The sequence below is a fragment of the Etheostoma spectabile genome, chromosome 9 (assembly GCF_008692095.1).
Source record: "Etheostoma spectabile isolate EspeVRDwgs_2016 chromosome 9, UIUC_Espe_1.0, whole genome shotgun sequence".
Lineage (NCBI taxonomy): Eukaryota > Metazoa > Chordata > Actinopteri > Perciformes > Percidae > Etheostoma > Etheostoma spectabile.
The window spans coordinates 35,634,148-35,653,666 of NC_045741.1; the positions used below are offsets into that span (position 1 = coordinate 35,634,148).

Below are 19,519 nucleotides of genomic sequence, written 5' to 3' on the forward strand. Positions count from 1 at the left end.
ATATACATGTCTATGTTACAGAATAGTTAGCGGTTTAACAAACAGGCGCACCAAGCGATATGTTTCTATTGCATCTTATAAAGACTTTTTGGCTCTGTCTCCTCTTCTGAACAGACTAGCAACTAAACAACAAATCATTCTGCACGTCTACACGACAAACACACGCATGTCTTGAGTGACAAAAAGGTGCAACATCTGCATTTAACTTTGGGTCTGTGTGTAATGGTGGAGTAAGTCTGTCACACACACATCAATCTCATTTGAGGACCAAGGTGCATTACCACATTTTATCACATATTCAGTAAAAAGTTCTACTACTTTTAAAACTACTGTAATAGGTTGAGACAACATCAAATACTGAAACAATATAAGGAAACCACTGTTTCAGGCCTGTTGCATTCCGAAGCAATCATAGTAGCACAGCTTGACATACTGTAGATTTTTAAAAAGAGCATAACAAACCTTAAAACGATCTAAAGAGGATCACAAATCTTAGGCTAATTTTGTCTTGTTCAATAAAAAAATGTGATTTTGTTCTTTTTAGATGCAACTAGTTAAAACTACATTTGCACTCGTGTGTAGTTCCATATTTTAGTTTTTTGTTTTAATAAAAGCAATACTCAGTCTTGCCAGCAGGTGGCATCAAGAGATAAGCTCCAGTCCAGGAAAATATTCAGTCAAGTTCCACATGACGTGTACTGTGAGGTTTGAGTTGGGCTCGTCAGTCTGAAAACGGACTGGTAGTTTGGTGACCAACCTGAGTTTTAAACAGACTGCGGTCACACAAAAAGGATGACATGGTACGGGTCACCCAGTCGTAAACACCAGTTTTAATGCAAGTTATCTTTACGATATCAGTAACTTGTGGTTAAAGACAAATATTGCTTATAAAACATGTCCTCTGTTAGTCCTCAGGAAATGTTTCTGACTGCCAGATAGCGGACGATGACATTCCGTGTCCATTTAATATCTTTTTACCTTTTGGTGGCACAGGTTGATATTCTGGTCTGGACCTTTGACATGTGACCACCTCCTCCAGAACTCCAGATGACAAAACATGCCCGTCTGTGAAGTTGACGTTGGAGCTGAAGGTGAAAATTAATATTCATCCCTTGGCTTCGCTTTCCTCCCCCTCTACTATTTCTACATGTTGTCTCCTCCTCCTCTTCATCAGTCTCCTCCTTAGCTCTTTTGCTCTTTTTATATTAGTGTGGCAATGGGACAAGCACTTCGACATAGTTGAGGGGGAAGAATCCTGACTGGCTGTTTAGCATGCCCTCGTACCAGTTCTCATCAATCTGATTGGTCAGGGTGATGATATCGCCCTCGCGAAAGCCCAGCTCTCCCTCGTTCTCTGGCTCAAAGTCGTACAGCGCCTTACAGCTCGGCTGCTCCGGGGCTGAGAAAACACAAGGAAAGGGAGAAAGAATGAGGAAGATGAGGGGAAAACGAGCTAAACTCATTCTCATGTCACACTGCACACCTTAAACATGTAAGCTACAGTGGGGTTCGAAAGTTTGAGCAACCCAGGTAAAAATGTATATTAATGTGCATAAAGAAGCCAAGAAAATATGGAAAAATCTCCAAAAGGCATCAAATAACAGATTAGACATTCGTATTGTATGTCACAAAAAGTTTGATTTTATTTCCATCATTTACACTTTCAAAATGACAGAAAACTAAAAAATGGCGTCTGCAAAAGTTTGGGCACCCTGCAGAGTTAATACCTTGTACTAACCCCTTTGGCAAGTATCACAGCTTGGTAACGCTTCTTGTAGCCAAGAGTCTTTCGATTCTTGTTTGAGGTATCTTCGCCCATTCTTCCTTCCAAAAGTCTTCTAGTTTTTTTAGATTTCCGGGCTGTCTGTCACGCACTGCTATTTTAAGGTCTATCCGTAGATCTTCAATTACAGTGCCTTGCAAAAGTATTCGGCCTCCTTAAACTTTTAAACCTTTCGACACATTTCAGGCTTCAAACATAAAGATATAAAATTTTAATTTTTTGTGAAGAATCACCAACAAGTGGGACACAATTGTAAAGTGGAACGAAATCTATCTGATATTTTAAACTTTTTTAGCAAAAAAAAACAACTGAAAAGTGGTGCGTGCAAAATGATTGGGCCCCCTTGCGTTAATACTTTGTAGAGCCACCTTTTGCTGTGATTACAGCTGCAAGTCGCTTGGGGTATGTCTCTATCAGTTTTGCACATCGAGAGACTGAAATTCTTGCCCATTCTTCCTTGCAAAACAGCTCGAGCTCAGTGAGGTTGGATGGAGAGCGTTTGTGAACAGCAGTTTTCAGTTCTTTCCACAGATTCTCGATTGGATTCAGGTCTGGACTTTGACTTGGCCATTCTAACACCTGGATACGTTTATTTGTGAACCATTCCTTTGTAGATTTTGCTGTATGTTTGGGATCATTGTCTTGTTGGAAGATAAATCTCCGTCCCAGTTTCAGGTCTTTTGCAGACTCAAACAGGTTTTCATCCAGAATGGTCCTGTATTTGGCTGCATCCATCTTCCCCTCAATTTGAACCATCTTCCCTGTCCCTGCTGAAGAAAAGCAGGCCCAAACCATGATGCTGCCACCACCATGTTTGACAGTGGGGATGGTGTGTTGAGGGTGATGAGCTGTGTTGCTTTTACGCCAAATATATCGTTTTGCATTGTGGCCAAAAAGTTCGATTTTGGTTTCATCTGACCAGAGCACCTTCTTCCACATGTTTGGTGTGTCTCCCAGGTGGCTTGTGGCAAACTTTAGACCAGACTTTTTATGGATATCTTTGAGAAATGGCTTTCTTCTTGTCACTCTTCTATGAAGGCCAGATTTGTGCAGTGTACGACGGATTGTTGTCCTATGGACAGACTCTCCCACCTCAGCTGTTGTTCTCTGCAGTTCATCCAGAGTGATCATGGGCTTCTTGGCTGCATCTCTGATCAGTCTTCTCCTTGTCTGAGCTGAAAGTTTACAGGGACGGCCAGGTCTTGGTAGATTTTCATTGGTCTGATACTCCTTCCATTTCAAAATGATCGCTTGCACAGTGCTCCTTGGGATGTTTAAAGCTTGGGAAATCTTTTTGTATCCAAATCCGGCTTTAAACTTCTCCACAACAGTATTACGGACCTGCCTGGTGTGTTCCTTGGTCTTCATGATGCTCTCTGCGCTTTCAACAGAACCCTGAGACTATCACAGAGCAGGTGCATTTATACAGAGACTTGATCACACACAGGTGGATTCTATTTATCACCATCAGTCATTTAGGACAACATTGGATCATTCAGAGATCCTCGCTGAACTTCTGGAGTGAGTTTGCTGCACTGAAAGTAAAGGGGCCGAATAATTTTGCATGCACCACTTTTTTTTTTATTTGCTAAAAAAGTTTAAAATATCCAATAGATTTGGTTCCACTTCATAATTGTGTCCCACTTGTTGGTGATTCTTCACAAAAAATACAATTTTTATATCTTTATGTTTGAAGCCTGAAATGTGTCAAAAGGTTGAAAAGTTCAAGGGGGCCAAATACTTTCGCAAGGCACTGTATGTTGAGGTCAGGAGATTGTGAAGGCCATGGCAAAACCTTCAGTTTGCGCCTCTTGATGTAATCCATCGTGGATTTTAGGATCATTATCCATTTGTAGAAAACATCCTCTCTTTAACTTCAGCTTTTTCACAGATGGCATCAAGTCCAAAATTTGCTGAAATTTTATTGAATCCATTTTTCATTCTATTCGTGAAATGTTCCCTGTGGCACTGGCTGCAATATAACCCCAAAGCATGATTGATGCACCCCCCATGCTTAACAGTTGGACAGAGGTTCTTTTCATTAAATTCTGTGCCCTTTCTTCTCCAAACGTATCTTTGCTCATTCCGGCCAAAAAGTTCTACCTCATCAGTCCACAGAACTTGTTTCCACAATGCATTAGGCTTGTCTATATGTTAATTTGCAAACTTCAAAGGCTGATTTTTGTGGTGAGGACATAGAAGAGGTTTTCTTCTGATGACTTTTCCATGAATTCCATGTTTGTACAATTATCTCTTTATAGTGGAATCGTGTACCACAACTCCAGTGTCTGCAGGTCTTTCTGGACGGATCGTGCAGTCAAACGAGGGTTTTGACTTTCTTTTCTCACAATCCTGCGAGCTGTTCTGTCTGATATTTTTCTTGGTCTTTCAGATCTTGCATTAACTTCCACTGTTCCTGATGACTGCCATTTCTTAATTACATTCCGAACAGAGGATATTGGCACCCATGATGCTGATTGTTGGAGTAAGGTCAGATGAGTCTGGGCATTTAAAATCTTAAGATTGACATCACCTGGTCTTTCCAGACGTTGATTGAGAACAATCCATGACACTGTCAGGTCACAGCTTTCCAAAGGGGGCGGTGCATGCTAGAAACTCTGCAAGGTTCCTAAACTTCTGCAGACGCCATTTTTTTGTTTTGTGTTATTTTGAAAGTGTAAATGATGGAAATAAAATCTAACTTTTTGTGACATATTATACAAATGTCTAATCTGTCATTTGATGCCTTTGGAGATTTTTTCATCTTTTCTTGGCATCTTTATGCACATTAATACAAATTTTCACTTGGGGTGCCCAAACTTTCGAACCCCACTGTAACTGCAGTGTTCAACAATAAGGGTTAGCCGATGGCAAGTAAAATGCCACGTCGGGCAAGCAAAAGGTAAATGTAAAATCAAACTGCCAAATTTTGGTTCCTGAGAGCGCAAAATGTAAATGTTCTGTATTTATATAGCGCTTTTCCAGTCTTAACAACTGCTCAAAGCGCTTTTACAGGATACATTCACACACATTCATACACTGTGGCCGGGGCTGCCGTACAAGGTGCCACCTGCTCATCAGATAAACATTCACACACATTCACACTCCGATGCACAGCACCGGGAGCAACTCGGGGTTCAGTGTCTTGCCCAAGGACACTTCGACAATGACTGCAGGGGCGGGGATCGAACCACCAACCTTCCGATTGGCAGGCAACCGCTCTCCCACTGAGCCACAGCCGCCCGCAAAAGCATAAGCTTATCTGTCCTCTCTGCATGCTGACAGAGAGCGTAGCTCTGACACACGCACACACACACACACACACATGTAATTACAGAGGGAAAGTACCGAAAAATGTACCGTTCAGGGAACAGAATTTCAGGTACCGATATTGGTTCAGATGCAAAAGGTACCCAACCCTCCGGACAAGTGAAAGAAAACCTTAACGTGGAACCCTGTACTGTATGCTGTGATTCATACCGTTTATATATGTAATAGTATAGCATGAGCATGTGGTGCAGTCAGATCAGCTTAGACATAAGAATTTCTAACAAGCGCAAGAGTGCTGACAAGTTGAAACCACAACATCCTCAGACACCATCCTTTTCATCCATCTATCCCTTTCTCTGTGACCTCACATAGATCAGCACAAAAGACAAACTAGGCTGTTTTGTCTCCAAACAATTTTCTCATTGTATCAAGTTTACCCCACAGAGTGCTGGGCAGGCGAGAGATGGGGAAAGCTTTGGTCACTCATTCTGTTTAACTCCAGACTGTATCACTTTACAGAGGCAGAAAACATAATAATGTAAAGACTTCATCCAATATAACCCACTCTGAAGCAACCAAATCTAAACAGTAGGTTGTATTAGAATAAATGCCAATTAAAAGTCTAACAAGCATTTTGATAAATGATGCTATTACTGCTTCCTCTTACCAGGACCAGCTATGACGAAAAAGTTAAACATATACTAATAAATGTATTTATGAGCAAATATTGCTGGTTCTCATTTTATGCTTTTTGGGCTTTTCCCCTTTCCTTTATTTTGTTATATATATCTTTTTTGTGCATAGGTTTACAAAGTGAAAAAACCCGTTTTTCACAAACTGCTCCAAACAGTTCTATGTAGTCCAGCCTTTACTTCCACAATGAACACTTGTTACTTTGTAACACACATTATAATGGTCGCCTAGCTGCTAGCCCTCATACTCTGCTTCTAATTGGGTAGTAGTGACTCCCAACAAAGATGGAACATAAGTGAGATGTCTCACTCTTTAGCTAAAACAGAGAGCTCAAAAGAGGACCTGCAGTGTAGTACAACAAAAATAATATGTTTTTTTTAACATTAAACCACATAAACCTATTCTGGTACAAGCTCTAAATACAATGATGAACCTGAAAATGAGCACTTTAATGCAGTAATAACAGCTTAAAGGAAAGTAGGAAATGAACTAGTGCTTCCAAGAAAAGCTGTTTCTCCTCAATAACAGTAGCAGTGTAATGTGCTACACTGAATGCAAGTTGCTCCAATGTCAAATTAGCTGTACCCTGTATAGTCCCCAAGTTAATGGGTTAAAAATAACACAAACAGCACTCTGCAATGTGGTGGCAGGACATAAAAACTGTAAGAACAAACTACTTACAAACTATAGTAGTTTGTAATAAAAGGTGGTTGATAAAAACTAAAAACTAAATGTGCTCCACATAAGAACTGAGATCTACACTAATTAAATATAAATAAAATTAAAAAATATTGCTTAATTCACACAGCTTCCAGGTGGCATTACAACCCTTTATAACAACATCAATTCTGATACTAGTTTGATAATGAATCAATCATTTGAATTCTAGCTCCAGCGGCTTGTTTCCTGCCACTGGCAAAAGCACTGGCTTCATAACTTATTAATATAGTAACACTAATAGCAGTAATATTTATTAATATAGCATTTATTATAACAAAAGGAGTAGCTAGGAAGTTTGTCCCTCGAATCTGGTATAGGTTGACTGTTCTTTCAGGATATGTTTAATTGCTGCATGTTTAAAGGAACTGTGGACCGTGTCAGTGGTTGCAGAGATGTTAGGAGCCTTCATAAATCAGGCTGCAGTATCTTGACTACAGGATGTGAAGCTCATACAAAACCACATGCATGCAGTGACAGTATACGTGCACCATAAACCACCAATTATGTGTCAAACCTGTGAGAACTAACTTGTATCCTACTTCCTACATTTCACACCAGAAGCTGCGGAAGCACACTGGACATTTCAACATCACAAGAATGGTGAGGACAGAAGAAAGAAACGGCCCACACAATTTGTGACTCACACAATCTCGGATTCCGAAAGGACAATGTGGCCAAGTGAAAAGACGGCTCTGATGATATCACAGGAAAGAGGAACAAGGTCAGAAACAGACGTCCATTTTCTCATGGTTAACGACTAAGTGCATTCAAGAAACAAACATTTAGCGCATGCCACCGTTTACCCAGCCCCAATAAGACCGCAGAAAAAAGACAATTTGTTTCACATTTCTGTCCTCAAGGGGACTGATTGGTTGCAGGTCCTGAGAAGTAATGTTGGCAATAGAGAGTTTTTTCTAGTTAAGTTTGCATCTGATTTCCAAGGAGTGTGTTTGCTCGCAGGGAAGCTACTTTGGCTTAGTCCATCTTGTGTTTTTGTAGAAACAGCTGCATGTTTTGTTGCTATTGGAACTCTGGTATGGAAGGTCTTTTAAACAACCCATATGCTGCCCTTTCGTGTGGCCCAGAGAGTGAAGTAAGCATGAATACAAAGATAAATTCCCCCCAGAGAGAGTTTATACTTCTTACTCTATATCCACTGGGGCTGTAATCAACCAAAGAAAATCTTGGTCGACTGAAGTCCTGAAATTTTGACTAAAAATTGACTGGGGGGGGGGGGTGCGGAGGGGCGGAAAAAACGTAAGATTAATTAATTGTACTGTCCCGCAGTACTTGGCGGTGCAGGCTATTTGCAGTATATTAAATCTTTTTTGACCTAATTATTTTGCACTGAAATGACATGTCTATCGGCTCTGACAGCGCTACATCAGCGCGCTGTGCATGTCCTCGCACGGAGCGGCTGAACATCGGAGCTCGGGTTCGCGGTTGAGACACGGATAAACTATTAATTTAAAGCTTTTACTCTTAAACACAAAAGGCACGTCCACTTTAATATATACTGTATATTTAAATATTTATATCTGTGGTCAAGCTCAGAGCCTCGCTGTGTTGCATTAACTCTGAAACTTTCTCTTTGAGTGAAAGCATGCAAACTTTGCATTTGACTTTTTCCGTTATCTATTTTTGTAAAATGGGGGTCCCCAGTGGGTTTGGCTAATCCAAAAAAGTGAAAACAGGGGGGGGTGTTCTGAAGACAGACTGTTACCTGTGAAACAGGGATGCTCTGAAAACACCCCCATTAGCAATTAGTGCTTTCCACCCATAAACCGTAACGGACTATGCTTCCACCTGATGAAATTAACACGGCAAAAAATCGACCAATCAGAATTTTGGTCGAGCCAGAACGTATCGACCAATAAAATCGACCAGTCGCCTGGGAGATTACAGCCCTAATATCTATCTACAGCCCTATTTTCACTCATTCACTCATATCGGACATCCCATAACTTGGGCTTTCTTGTGTTGACATTTTAAACTCTGGTTGATTTATGAGGACCCTGGTCAACCTTTCCTCACATCTCTGCAGGGTAAATCCAGACAGCTAGCTACACTATCTGTCCAATCTGGGTTTTCAGTTGCACGACTAAAACAACATTTGAACATAGACACTTTCCACCAAAACAAATCTCTGGCTTTCCGAGGCTATTTTGCAAAGGTGCCATGGCTCCGTATGGCGCTTAGCACCACCCAAGACAATTGGGATTGGTTTAAAGAAATGCCAATAAACCAGAGCACGTTTTTCTCCCATCCTGGAATGCTGTGTGGACTCGCCAGACCCCCTCCGCGTCGCTGTGGAGGAAGGTCTGTCAATGCAATGTCTCTGGCAAGACATCATCTGTTCCCTGGTGCAAACCAGTGACCTACTTCATCATTTTGACATTAATGGCTAGTTAAAATGTATTTTACTCAAGTGTTTATGGTAAAATTACAATATGTTGATTTTGATCTTTACTAACTTATACTTATTTAGAAATGGGTTTTTAGACTAGGGTTGCACAATATATTGAGTTTTGTTTTTTATCATCATTGTGATATCAACTGGTGCAATATCACAGAAGGCTGCAAAATATCGATTTTTGTGTTGGTTGAAAGAAAATATCAGCAGAAAACTGCACTTAAAAATGTTATGGGTTCATTCTTTCTTTTTTTAGTGGTGCCTTTTATTTTTAATTAAATCTTCAATTTGTTTGATAAAGGAATGTTGGAAAGGATTTCCTTTCAGTGGTTTGAATCAACAAGCAGTTTGTTGTATTTCAGCAGACTACTGAAAGCTGCACAAATGAGTAACTTTAAGTACACTGTTTATGTAATTAAGTAATATCGCAATATTCAGAATAGAATAGAATGCTTTTTATTGTCACTATATACATGTACAACAAGATTAAAAGCAACTCCTTTCCAGTGCCAATTGTGGTTGGGGGGGTGCATATACAAAAGACATAAATATGGTTTTACAGTGTGATATGCAGTGTGGGTTATTGCACATTATTTGAATATTGCCCAATAGTGGTGATCATATTCAATTCAATGTTATCGCATATTTTCCTTGTACATTGCAGCCCTATTTTAGACCCCATCAGCTGTTTCTCACCTGAGTTGCGTGAAGGTGGAGGAGCCATTGAGGTTGAGTAGCCGCCATTTGAAGGGCTGTCGTCTCCAAAGTCAAATATAGGTTTGGGTTTAGGTGTGTATTCACGTCTTGGTCGAGTCTGGGCATCAATCATCCTATTCAAAAAGATTGAAAATGTTTTGCTTTTCTGAACCCCCCACAGTAAATACAGTATGATGTTTGAAGTTACTGTGCTCGAAGCAGAAAGCTGCACAGGCAGATTACTACACAAAACAGATCTCATTACTGCACCTCTCTTTCAGTTTGTCAGAAAGCTCCTCCAGCACCTGCACAGCCTGTCTGTGGTACTGCAGCTGGGACTCCACCAGGGATGACAGCTGGCTCACCTGCTCTATCTACACACACACACACACACACACACACACACACACACACACACACACACACACACACACACACACACCACACACACACACACACACACACACACACACACAGAGAGATAAGTCTGTGTCACTTTGCTGAAATTACTGCATTAGTCATTCCAAAGGATACACAGTTCCATATTCTGGTTTATAAAAATAATACAGTTCATAAAATTCACAGCAACAGCATGTGGTCTATACTGAATGATGATTATGACGCTAATGTGTGATAATAAATAATTTATATTTGTTTGACCAAATAATCTTAACTCATTGTCCACTTTTCTAGAAGAGTCAACTTTATCTCATGCTAGTAAGTAGACCTTGAGTTTAGATCATCAAAAATGTGTTTTTCACGCTAAAATGTACAAATACATGGTATGTACAAAACATAGGGAACAAAATAACTATAGGCTAGACGTAGAGAAGTAAATGAAAACACAGAACAGACTGACTTCCTCCAGGTAGCCTCCTGGTCATATTCACACCTTTATAATATAATTAGAATATTAAAACTAATACCATCAACTGTTTTGCTGCGGTATAACAAAACCCACAAATCAATATAGACGGACATGCCCTCAGGTATATAGCTGTTTTGTTCTAATATGCCTCCCCACCTACAAGTGTGCACACCAGTTATGTACAGGGCAAACAGATAATAATTCCTAAACCTAAATGGTGATTAAATGTTAACTGCAGCTGTTTAAAAAAAACATGCTTATCTCCAGTGTGAGTATTGGCTGAACCTATTACCAGGTGTAACTATTTGCGTTTGGCCTGTGGGTGTGTATTGAACAGCAGCAAAAGCAAAGCTCAGTCCAGCTCAACAATTAAAAAGAACTGTACTTGTCCTTTGGAATGTTTTCATTAATATACTGTTTCTTTGTAATATAAGGGGTGGCAGTAGATGCCAGTTCACCTCCTGCGTGCTTCCAGGAGCTCACAAGCAAGGAACCGTACCGTACACCACCCCCCGCCCCATTAAATCAGGGCGCTGGTCCAGCACTGGCAGCCCACTAACTCTGACATCTCTCCATTTGTGCATGAATACGTCCTGAGCATGAATGTATGTGTGTGTGTGTGTGTGTGTGTGTGTGTGTGTGTGTGTGTGTGTGTTTTAGGCCTATGTGTAGTGAATTCTAACTAAACAAGGTGTAAATTGTAATTTCCCCACTGGGGATACTGGGAAATATAAATATCAATGTAAGGACCTAAAGTCAGTATCTTTAGATTGCATATTCGAGGTGAGAAAAGGTTCTTTTCCCCCTGTGTTCAAAGTGGGTAATTGTAACAAACGCTGTGCTACGTATGACTAGGTTTCACCCAAAAAAAGCTATTTCTATATTAGCTGAAGAATACAAGAAATCCCTGACTTTTGGGTGTACTTACCCTTTTTATTTTTAAAGATAAAACGCACACAGGCAGGATCAGGCTCAAAATTCTGCTTCACTAACACCACACACTGAACTGCAAAAAATAAATAAATCAGTCCTCACGTCAGTCTCCAGCAGGTTGTACATGCTTGTCTCTGCCACTTCCTTAGACTCATGAAACTTCTCCAGGGACTGTCGAACCTCCTCATCTGGGATCTTGCCCTGACGCTTTTTCTTGTAATCGTAGTCCAAGCGACGGCCTTCCAGCTTCTTCAGGTGATGCTGAGGTGGTCAGAGCCATAGTTAGTTTAGGGAGGGGCACAGAAGTCATCACTGTCTTGACTCAAATTCAATTTGTAAAAAAAAAAAAAAAATATGTGTGCCAATGTACCTGTATCTCTCTGAGGTCCTTGTCACAGAGCCCTTGCAATGGATCAATGAAGTTCTGTTTGACGTCAATATCTAGAGAGTCTTTGACTTCTGCCAATCTCTTCATGGCCTCTCCAACATCTACTAGCGCTCCGCCTGAGCCACACAGACAGAGATTATTACTTTAGCGACAGCACCACAGAACCATGTTGCCATCTGACCACACATACAGTAACAGATACTATCAAACAAAACCACACACAGACACAAATACAATACTTAAAATAGCATTTTAAAGCACTGTAAACAGTGTGGGTGCAATCTATCAGTCAGCATACAACACACATCTGCACACGCATGCGCACACGCACACCTTACCAAAGTTAGTCTCCTCTCCGAGCTCCCGTCCATACTTGCTCATACATTCTCCTAGCAGCCCCTCGGCCTGAGGGTAGCCTGGGTTCTTCACCTGACCGCGGATCTTAGACATGGTGTTCAACATGGATAGTTTGGCCCGTGATGCTGAAGGAAGTTGAACAAAAACGTCATCACAGGGCTTTAAAACAGTTTAAACACATGCAGGAAAACATGTTTTCTCCTCACCTGGGTTGGGCTGAAGGTACTCTGATGTTTTGGAGATAACCTCCACTACCGCTTTACTGGTCACATCTACTTTCTACAAAATACAGCAAGCACACATACATCAGAAGTATACAACAGAGCCACGGTAACACATACCTAAAATTAAACAGTGACAGGCAAATGAGGTGTGCAGGCAAACCTTTTGTTAGCAATTCCTTGCTTATAGGTTCATAAACACAGTTAAAGTGTTTTTAAAACACAGTGAGCTTTTTCATTCCAATTCAGTTTGGAATATAGTATATGTTATGGGTATTATAGTGACATGCACCAATACATGCTTTCTTATGCTCTCAAACATCTTTTTGTATTGGACTCATTTATGTTTTTGATGTCAAACAACTTCAAAAATGTAAACTGGGGCTACAATGTACATTTTTATGATTTTAATGATCAATAAATCTGCTAGTTATTTTGTGGATTGACCAAATAAATATTTAGTTTATAACATGTCAGAAAATAGTTTTACAATGTGACATCTATAAATTGTCTGTTTTGTCTGTCTAACAGTCCAAAAAACAAAAGATATTCAATTCACTACCAGCAAATATTCACATTGGAGACATTGGAAACAGTGAATGTTGGCATTTTTACCTGAGAAGTTAATCGATTATCAAAATGTTGCTAATTGATTTGTTGTTTATGATGCCTTTATTTAACAGGACAGCTGAAGACATGAAAGGGGAGAGAGAGGGGGAATGACGTGCAACAAAGGACCGCAGGTCGGGGTCGAACCCGGGCTCGCTGTGTCGAGGAGTAAACCTCTATATTTGGGCGCCCGCTCTACCTGGTGAACTAACCAGGAGTCCAAGGCTTTATAAACTTTGAGGTCATAATTGTTTTTCAACCAACAGTGTGTATGGCTTTAAATGGGGTGTCAACATCAAGTATGGAAGTTCCACAGAAACAGCAGTATATGGGTTGACTGTAGTGTGTGAAACCAACCAGGCCTACAGCTTCGTTCAAAGATGTGGCTCGTTTAAGACCACAGAAAGATGCCTCTCTTACCCGTTCCAAGTCTCTGAAGTCATCATCTAGTTTGGTTCCTTCAGCACCTCCAACTTTCTCACTTACCATCTAGAGGGAGAGATAGACCAAAAGAGTGGGAGAGAGAAGAGAAAGGGGGAGGAAAGACAGTAAAACTAATTAGTTATTGCTGCTCATGAGGTTTTCATTTGAGCGGGAAACAAGCATGAGCTCATCTCTAATGTACACACGCCGTCTCTGTGTAGACAAAGCAATAATGAACATTTCTTCTAGCGAAGTTTGTGTGGAGCACTGTGTTGTACAAGTTCTACTATTAACCCAACTCCTTAGGTGACGTTAACATAGGAATTACAAATAAAAAAGCACAATAGAACCACAACACGAGCAGCGTTATACAATCCATGTTGCTTATTACACTTTGCAGGATGAAGAAATGTGGGGCCAGCTTACTGTTTCTTTGATTTCATTAAAAACAAAATGCTACAACATGAGTAGACTAAAACAAGTTGATTGAAAGCATTTCTATTTCCAAGTGAGATCTCTCCCTATGTTTTTAGGCCACAGACAAAAGTCTAAGAAACGGAAAACAGTCCCCTTCCTGTGCATGTACAGTGAAATGTTTCTGTACATCCTTATTGCCTAACCCCTAATTTGTGAGCCGGATTTGTGATTTTTCAGAGACAAACGTCTTTCACAGAGAACTGGAAAATGAATTAAACTGTTATTCTGGCTGAGTACTGCTGTGACTTCAAGATACTTAAGCAACATGGTTCCGTATCTAAGTGGAATGGACAGAAAAACAACAAGATAATCAAAAAAGGCATGCCGCACGCAACAAAAATTCTTGGTTGCAGAGTAACTTGTAGACCCATTCAGCAAAGACAAAAGTGGACCACAACACCCACTTTTGCTTAGATGTATACCATGATTTCAGACAAAATGCTTCACAACACCTTTTGAGCTTGTGCATTTATGTTTTGAGGGAGGTTGTAACAACACTGATGTTAATGTTTAATTGTTGAGTAACAGAGGGAGCTTTTAAACAGTCTAGATAGTTAATGAAACACTACAAAAAAAAGGTCCTGAAAGAGGGATAAAACATTCAGAATTGAATTTGATTTTATTCTTTTTTTACACAGTAGTTGTTCCTAAAGATTTTGCATTTCAACAATATAAGGGATTCTTCTTTACAACTCATTAGTTTTTAAGACAGCTGTATACATCGTCGTTGGACCAGGCCGATACTACATAATGCATCATTTAGTGGAATCCTCCTGTAACCTCTACACATGATGGTTTCAGGTCTGAACTGGTTTATTAGATGTATTTAATCCTTTGTGATAGATGAAGAGATACCACGTTCCTTTCCTTATTCAAATTCACTCATCTTTGATGCACCAACAGCAGCTTGAGTCATTTCCTAAATGACTCAAGCTGCTGTTAGAGATTACTGGAATTACCAGGACTTTCTGGCTCTAAGAGAAAAGCTTATTTAAACACTATTATGATTGGTGAGAGAACAGCAGAGTTCCATATGTAGTCTCAAAGGTTAACGTCAAGGCTAAACAGATGTAATAAGCTACTACCTGTTCTAACAAACATTTTTTAAACATAATTGTCATTCCTTGCCCAGCAGCAGCTCGCAGACCTAATAGTGTGGGTTATTGGAGTCATACTGCTGAATCTCTGCTGTATGCGGTAAGCACATGACAGAAGGCCTCTGGGATTAGAAGTAAAAATACAGCCTCAACTCTCCTTAGCATTTGACTCCCTACCTCAGAGTTTAGACTGCGGTCTATAGTCCTAAATTTCTGTTAGAAAGAAGACTTTTAGGGAAGGGGAAGAGAGTAACTAAACTTAAGTCTTAAGTCAACTCAAGTCTATCTTAAGTTATTTCTGATTTTGGGAAGTAGCAAAGGGATTTGTTAGCCACAAAGTTATGTTACGTTTGTTTTTTTTATCCAAGTTCTCATGTCATTGCAACATTGTTTACATGCACACAGGCTCAAAGGAATGAAGTCCAAAAACATCAACAAAACAGTTATCATCTGGAGGTTTTGGTGTAAACACGCAGAGAGCTACACAGAGGGAGCAATCTATAACAGGGATCTTTTTCATCATAATGAGTGGGTTTTTAAGCTACTAGTAGTCAGTGGGAACTGCATTATCACAAAGACCTAGATCAAGATCTTGTTTGGCTTCAGATGATTTCAAGATTGCAAGCCCCAGTTGACTTATACTGACGCCAAATGAGAAGCAAGAGCAAGAGGTGAATTGGCAGCCTGATGTTGATCAGCATCATTTCCTAACACAGCATTTTATAAATTAGCTGTTAAACATCAGTTGGTGGGGAAACACATTATTTTCAGTAGTTGAATCCTGCCACAAAACAAACTTGTCCATTGTTATTGTAGAACATGCAATTGTCAAAGCCATCGTTTGTAACAAGAAAAATTTAAGCGTAGAATTAAAAGGGTAAAATGAAAACTTGTTTTATTGAAACAACACTGCGTCTAGAATACATGAAAACCAGGTCAGTGTGGTTGGAAATGTGAGCTCTGCAACCACAGTACCTGTGCAAACCGCATTTCAAGAGGGAATTATGTTTAAAAAAAAGTGTAGGTATGATAGAGATTTAGCCTGTTCATTCAGGAAGGTACTGGTTATCTTCAGTAAATCAGTAACCCTACAACTGCTATTTTCTCCTTCATACTCACAGGAGCCAATGCTGTAGTCTTTACCAGCACCTGTATTATGGCTCAATCTAGTTAGAGTAACACCTTCCCAGGGGTGGGGATTATGTTGCAGACTTATAACTTCTTTAAATGGAGATTAATGCCAAATGAAGTATGCAACAAACTCTTTTCTTTTCATCAACATATCCGTAAACTACTCTTTCCTGATTAAAATGTGTCTTAACACTCAATATGATGAGCATCTTAGGCCAGAAACAGTAAGACCACATTCAGACTGCTTGAAAAAATTAGAGTACAGCCGTCTCACTGGTTTGAATAGAGGCGGTCTGTCGGCACAGAGGGGTGCCAATGCAGAAAGGCAATAAGCACACACTCCTGATGAATTACTTTGTACATGAATGCTATATTTCTACTGTTTACCTTACAATTGTTGTGACAAAGAATAAGTTGCATCTTCTTATAATAAGGGTTGGGCATCATTTGGATTTGAAGAATTCTGATTCCAGTTTTGATTCTTCCTTTCAATTCCGGTTCATTTCGATTCTCGAGACTTTGAGGGGTGGCGTTGGAACGGGTCACATGCCTATTTTCAAAATAAGAGGAAAGTTTTATCTTGATTCAATTGTGGTTTGCAGTTTTACAGGGCTTTTTTAAATGTAAAATAAAGCCACACTAGAGCGCTGCTTACTGTGCTCCAAGGTTGCAACACAACAAGCGCCTGGCTGCTTTGGAAACCAAAACTTGCGCATATTAAAGTGGTAGGCGATGATCAGATTTGAAAAATCCTCTAAATGATTCCAAACGATTCCAATAAAGAAACAATTCTACTGGAATTGTAATTTTTAAAACAATTCAAGTAGGAATCGGTTCTCGATGCCCAATCCTACTTATAAATTGTAGATCTGGCGCTTCTTCTAGATAATGTTAAAAGTTTAAGAAGGCAGGTAAAAAATAACCACAGGATATCACAATTATACTATGGCTACTTGGAGTTCTCAAAATTGGCTGGCTGGCAGGTGTATAATATTTTCTGGTAACTGAACAGTATAATTGGACAACTCTGCACAGGTGTTTATTTGCTGTAGTTTGCACTGGTATTCAACAAAAGACAAGTGGAGCAGAAACAAGTGTAGAGCTCGTGTTATCGGTGTAATAAAAAAATAGATAAATGTTTGATATTTGCTTTGCAACAGCTCGTTGTTTGCATCTTTTTGCATCTACATCATCTATTATAAACGTGAAGCAGATAACTTGTTGAGTATTATCCCGTACTTCATCTTTTGATGTCCTTCAAGTAACCATAACTTAATATTGAGCTGTAAATTTAAGCATTTGAGAACCAGAAGACTTATAATTCAGTAAGTGCATAAATAAACTCGATAAATTGCACAGGTATAGGTCAAATGCCTACTGGATTCTTTCAAAATCTGTCATCTCCGTTAAGGATTAACAATCACTTTCACTGTGATATCTAGAACTTCAGAGTGTGATGTTGTTTGTGCTGCTCTTTGAGTCTGACATTTCATGTTTTTAAAATTTAGTGTTAAGGGAAGTTCTTGGAAAAACAGGGAAGAAGAGAAAGTAAAGGAGAAAAACAAGGATATGGAAGCTACAGGATATATCATTTCCACAGCCAACGTCCTGTATGCCTCCAGTGAAGAAAATCTGAGCTGTGTCAACTGTTGTTGACTCTCATGGCGTTTTGGCAAGATAAGCAGCTGCATTGCAGTCTAACAAATGGAAAGGACACTTCCACTTCCTTCTCTGCATCATTCTTTTGCTTCACTTTCTTGTCCAGTAATCCACTTAATCTCCACACCAACACCTTTACTATTCACTCTCATTGCAGTCAGTACCAAGAATCCCCCCCCCCCCTATTTCCCCTCACAACCTAACCAACCAGTTTTATTACGCATCCATGAAACCAACAGGGATCTGAGTCTGTTCCTGACAGGAAGCTGGGGCAGAAACCAAATGTCTTTCCTGCTTAGATCAGCAGGGGTAGGAAGAAAAGAGACTCAAAAAAAAATCTTTTTAACCGTCCCCACCCATGACTAAGAGATCTGGCCAAAATTAAAAGCAGGCACATCATGCTCAGAAACAGTCAGTAACACTGGCAGGCAGAGGCATTTCTAACGCAATGGTATTTTACACGTCTCCCCTCAACTACCCTAGCTAAATATTGATCTGTCTCACTAAACAAAAGAATAAAGACATATGTAAAATAGGTCTTCACTGCAAAGAAACATTTTAAAACCTAACGGGGATGTTTCACTGCCTCAAAGAGGTAAATGGTCTTTCTCTGAGTAAACAAAACTGTTAACTTAATTGTGTCAATACAGGCTCGGTTTTTATTGCACGACTTTCTAGTGTATTGTCTTTTACTCAAAGAGCTCTGACTCACCCGGAGAGTCCCTGAGACAAACAGAGCTAGCTAATTTTTACCACAGGATGTGTACTTTCTGAATCTGATTTGCTGCAGTGCGTGGTATGGTTAAGTTAGCCTAAATACCTGTAAACCGCTAATAGCATAATAACGTTACTTAGCATTAGCTAAAGTTAATACAAAACATTTCCGAGAGATGCTCCTTAACTTTAACGCTAGCTGAACATATCACAACATGACAACCGGAAAATAACATTTTACACAGTAACACCAAGCATTTCTAACGTTAACTTCCTGCTGTCACCACAAAGTAACAGCTACGTTAACAATGCGTTATTAACATTAGACAACTATAAAACCGCTAGCTACTAATGCTAAATGAGGCTAGCTACTACATGACAGTCGCTAGCTAAAAGAAAGGTTTTACAAACCTGGCTGGCTTTATAAAACTGCTTCTTGAAACCCGCTACCGACATCTTGAACCCCGACTGTCTTCAACTTCCAACGAAGGAGTAAATAGGTCACGGTATAACTAAAGTTAGCGATACAGTATGTTAGAAAAGGGGCCAGCGCAAAAATTGTTTCGGAGGAATCATAGGACTGCACAGCCGTCACTCCGACACGGGACACGCCAACTGACCACGTCCACGCCGAGGCTGACTTTTCCCACTGTCACAGCAGATAACGGAACGAAATGTGCCAAATCAACCAAAATTGTATTTCCCGAACTAAAAAAAAACAGGCATTAAAAACCTAGGGCACACTTATAAGTTATACAAAGCACCAAATGTGCACCAGACGCTTTGAAGAAATCAGTTTCACGAGTTAACGCTGCAGGCGTGTTGTCTTAGTGCACACCGCCCCCTGCTGGATGTAGCGGGTACACAACCGTCTGTCTGTCTGCTGCAGGATTTACAGGCCAGATGTTCACATCCTCAGGCAATCCAGCCTTTTTATGTCTGAAGAAACAAATAAAAAACGTTGTGGTCCGTAATTGGCAAAGATACATTAAATGAGATTATTGTGTGCATGTGATAACTTGAAATATAAATGATTAACTATTAACTTGCTAAGGTGCCCCAGTGCA

General features: G+C 40.0%; 1 protein-coding gene across 3 annotated transcripts; it reads right to left on the reverse strand.

The window, feature by feature from the left end:
• Nucleotides 1-608: 608 nt before the first annotated feature.
• Nucleotides 609-19,278, reverse strand: sh3gl1b (SH3-domain GRB2-like 1b). Of its 3 annotated transcripts, none has more exons than XM_032524824.1 (9): nt 18,864-19,275; nt 13,372-13,440; nt 12,328-12,400; nt 12,103-12,246; nt 11,747-11,880; nt 11,479-11,637; nt 9,846-9,949; nt 9,576-9,709; nt 609-1,399 (listed from the first exon to the last, which is right to left on the reverse strand). In XM_032524824.1, exons 1-9 carry the CDS (start codon nt 18,906-18,908, stop codon nt 1,206-1,208), a joined length of 1,056 nt encoding a protein of 351 aa, XP_032380715.1. In that variant the 5' UTR covers nt 18,909-19,275; the 3' UTR covers nt 609-1,205. The 3 variants fall into 3 exon arrangements, with proteins under 3 accessions (XP_032380715.1, XP_032380717.1, XP_032380716.1); XM_032524825.1 differs by lacking the exon at nt 609-1,399 and adding an exon at nt 6,742-7,158 and having other exon boundaries at nt 18,864-19,278; XM_032524826.1 differs by lacking the exon at nt 12,328-12,400 and having other exon boundaries at nt 18,864-19,276.
• Between the last annotated feature and the right edge of the window lie 241 nt (nt 19,279-19,519).

Bases quoted from the DNA above. Each gene is read 5' to 3' on its own strand.
- sh3gl1b (XM_032524824.1), bottom strand. From the start codon at position 18,908: ATGTCGGTAGCGGGTTTCAAGAAGCAGTTTTATAAAGCCAGCCAG. The intron at 9,950-11,478 runs GTGAGGACTGAT...GTGTGTGTGTAG, and splicing joins ACAACCTGCTGGAGACTGAC to ATAGAGCAGGTGAGCCAGCT. The intron at 9,710-9,845 runs GTGCAGTAATGA...CTTTTTGAATAG, and splicing joins TCTGACAAACTGAAAGAGAG to GATGATTGATGCCCAGACTC.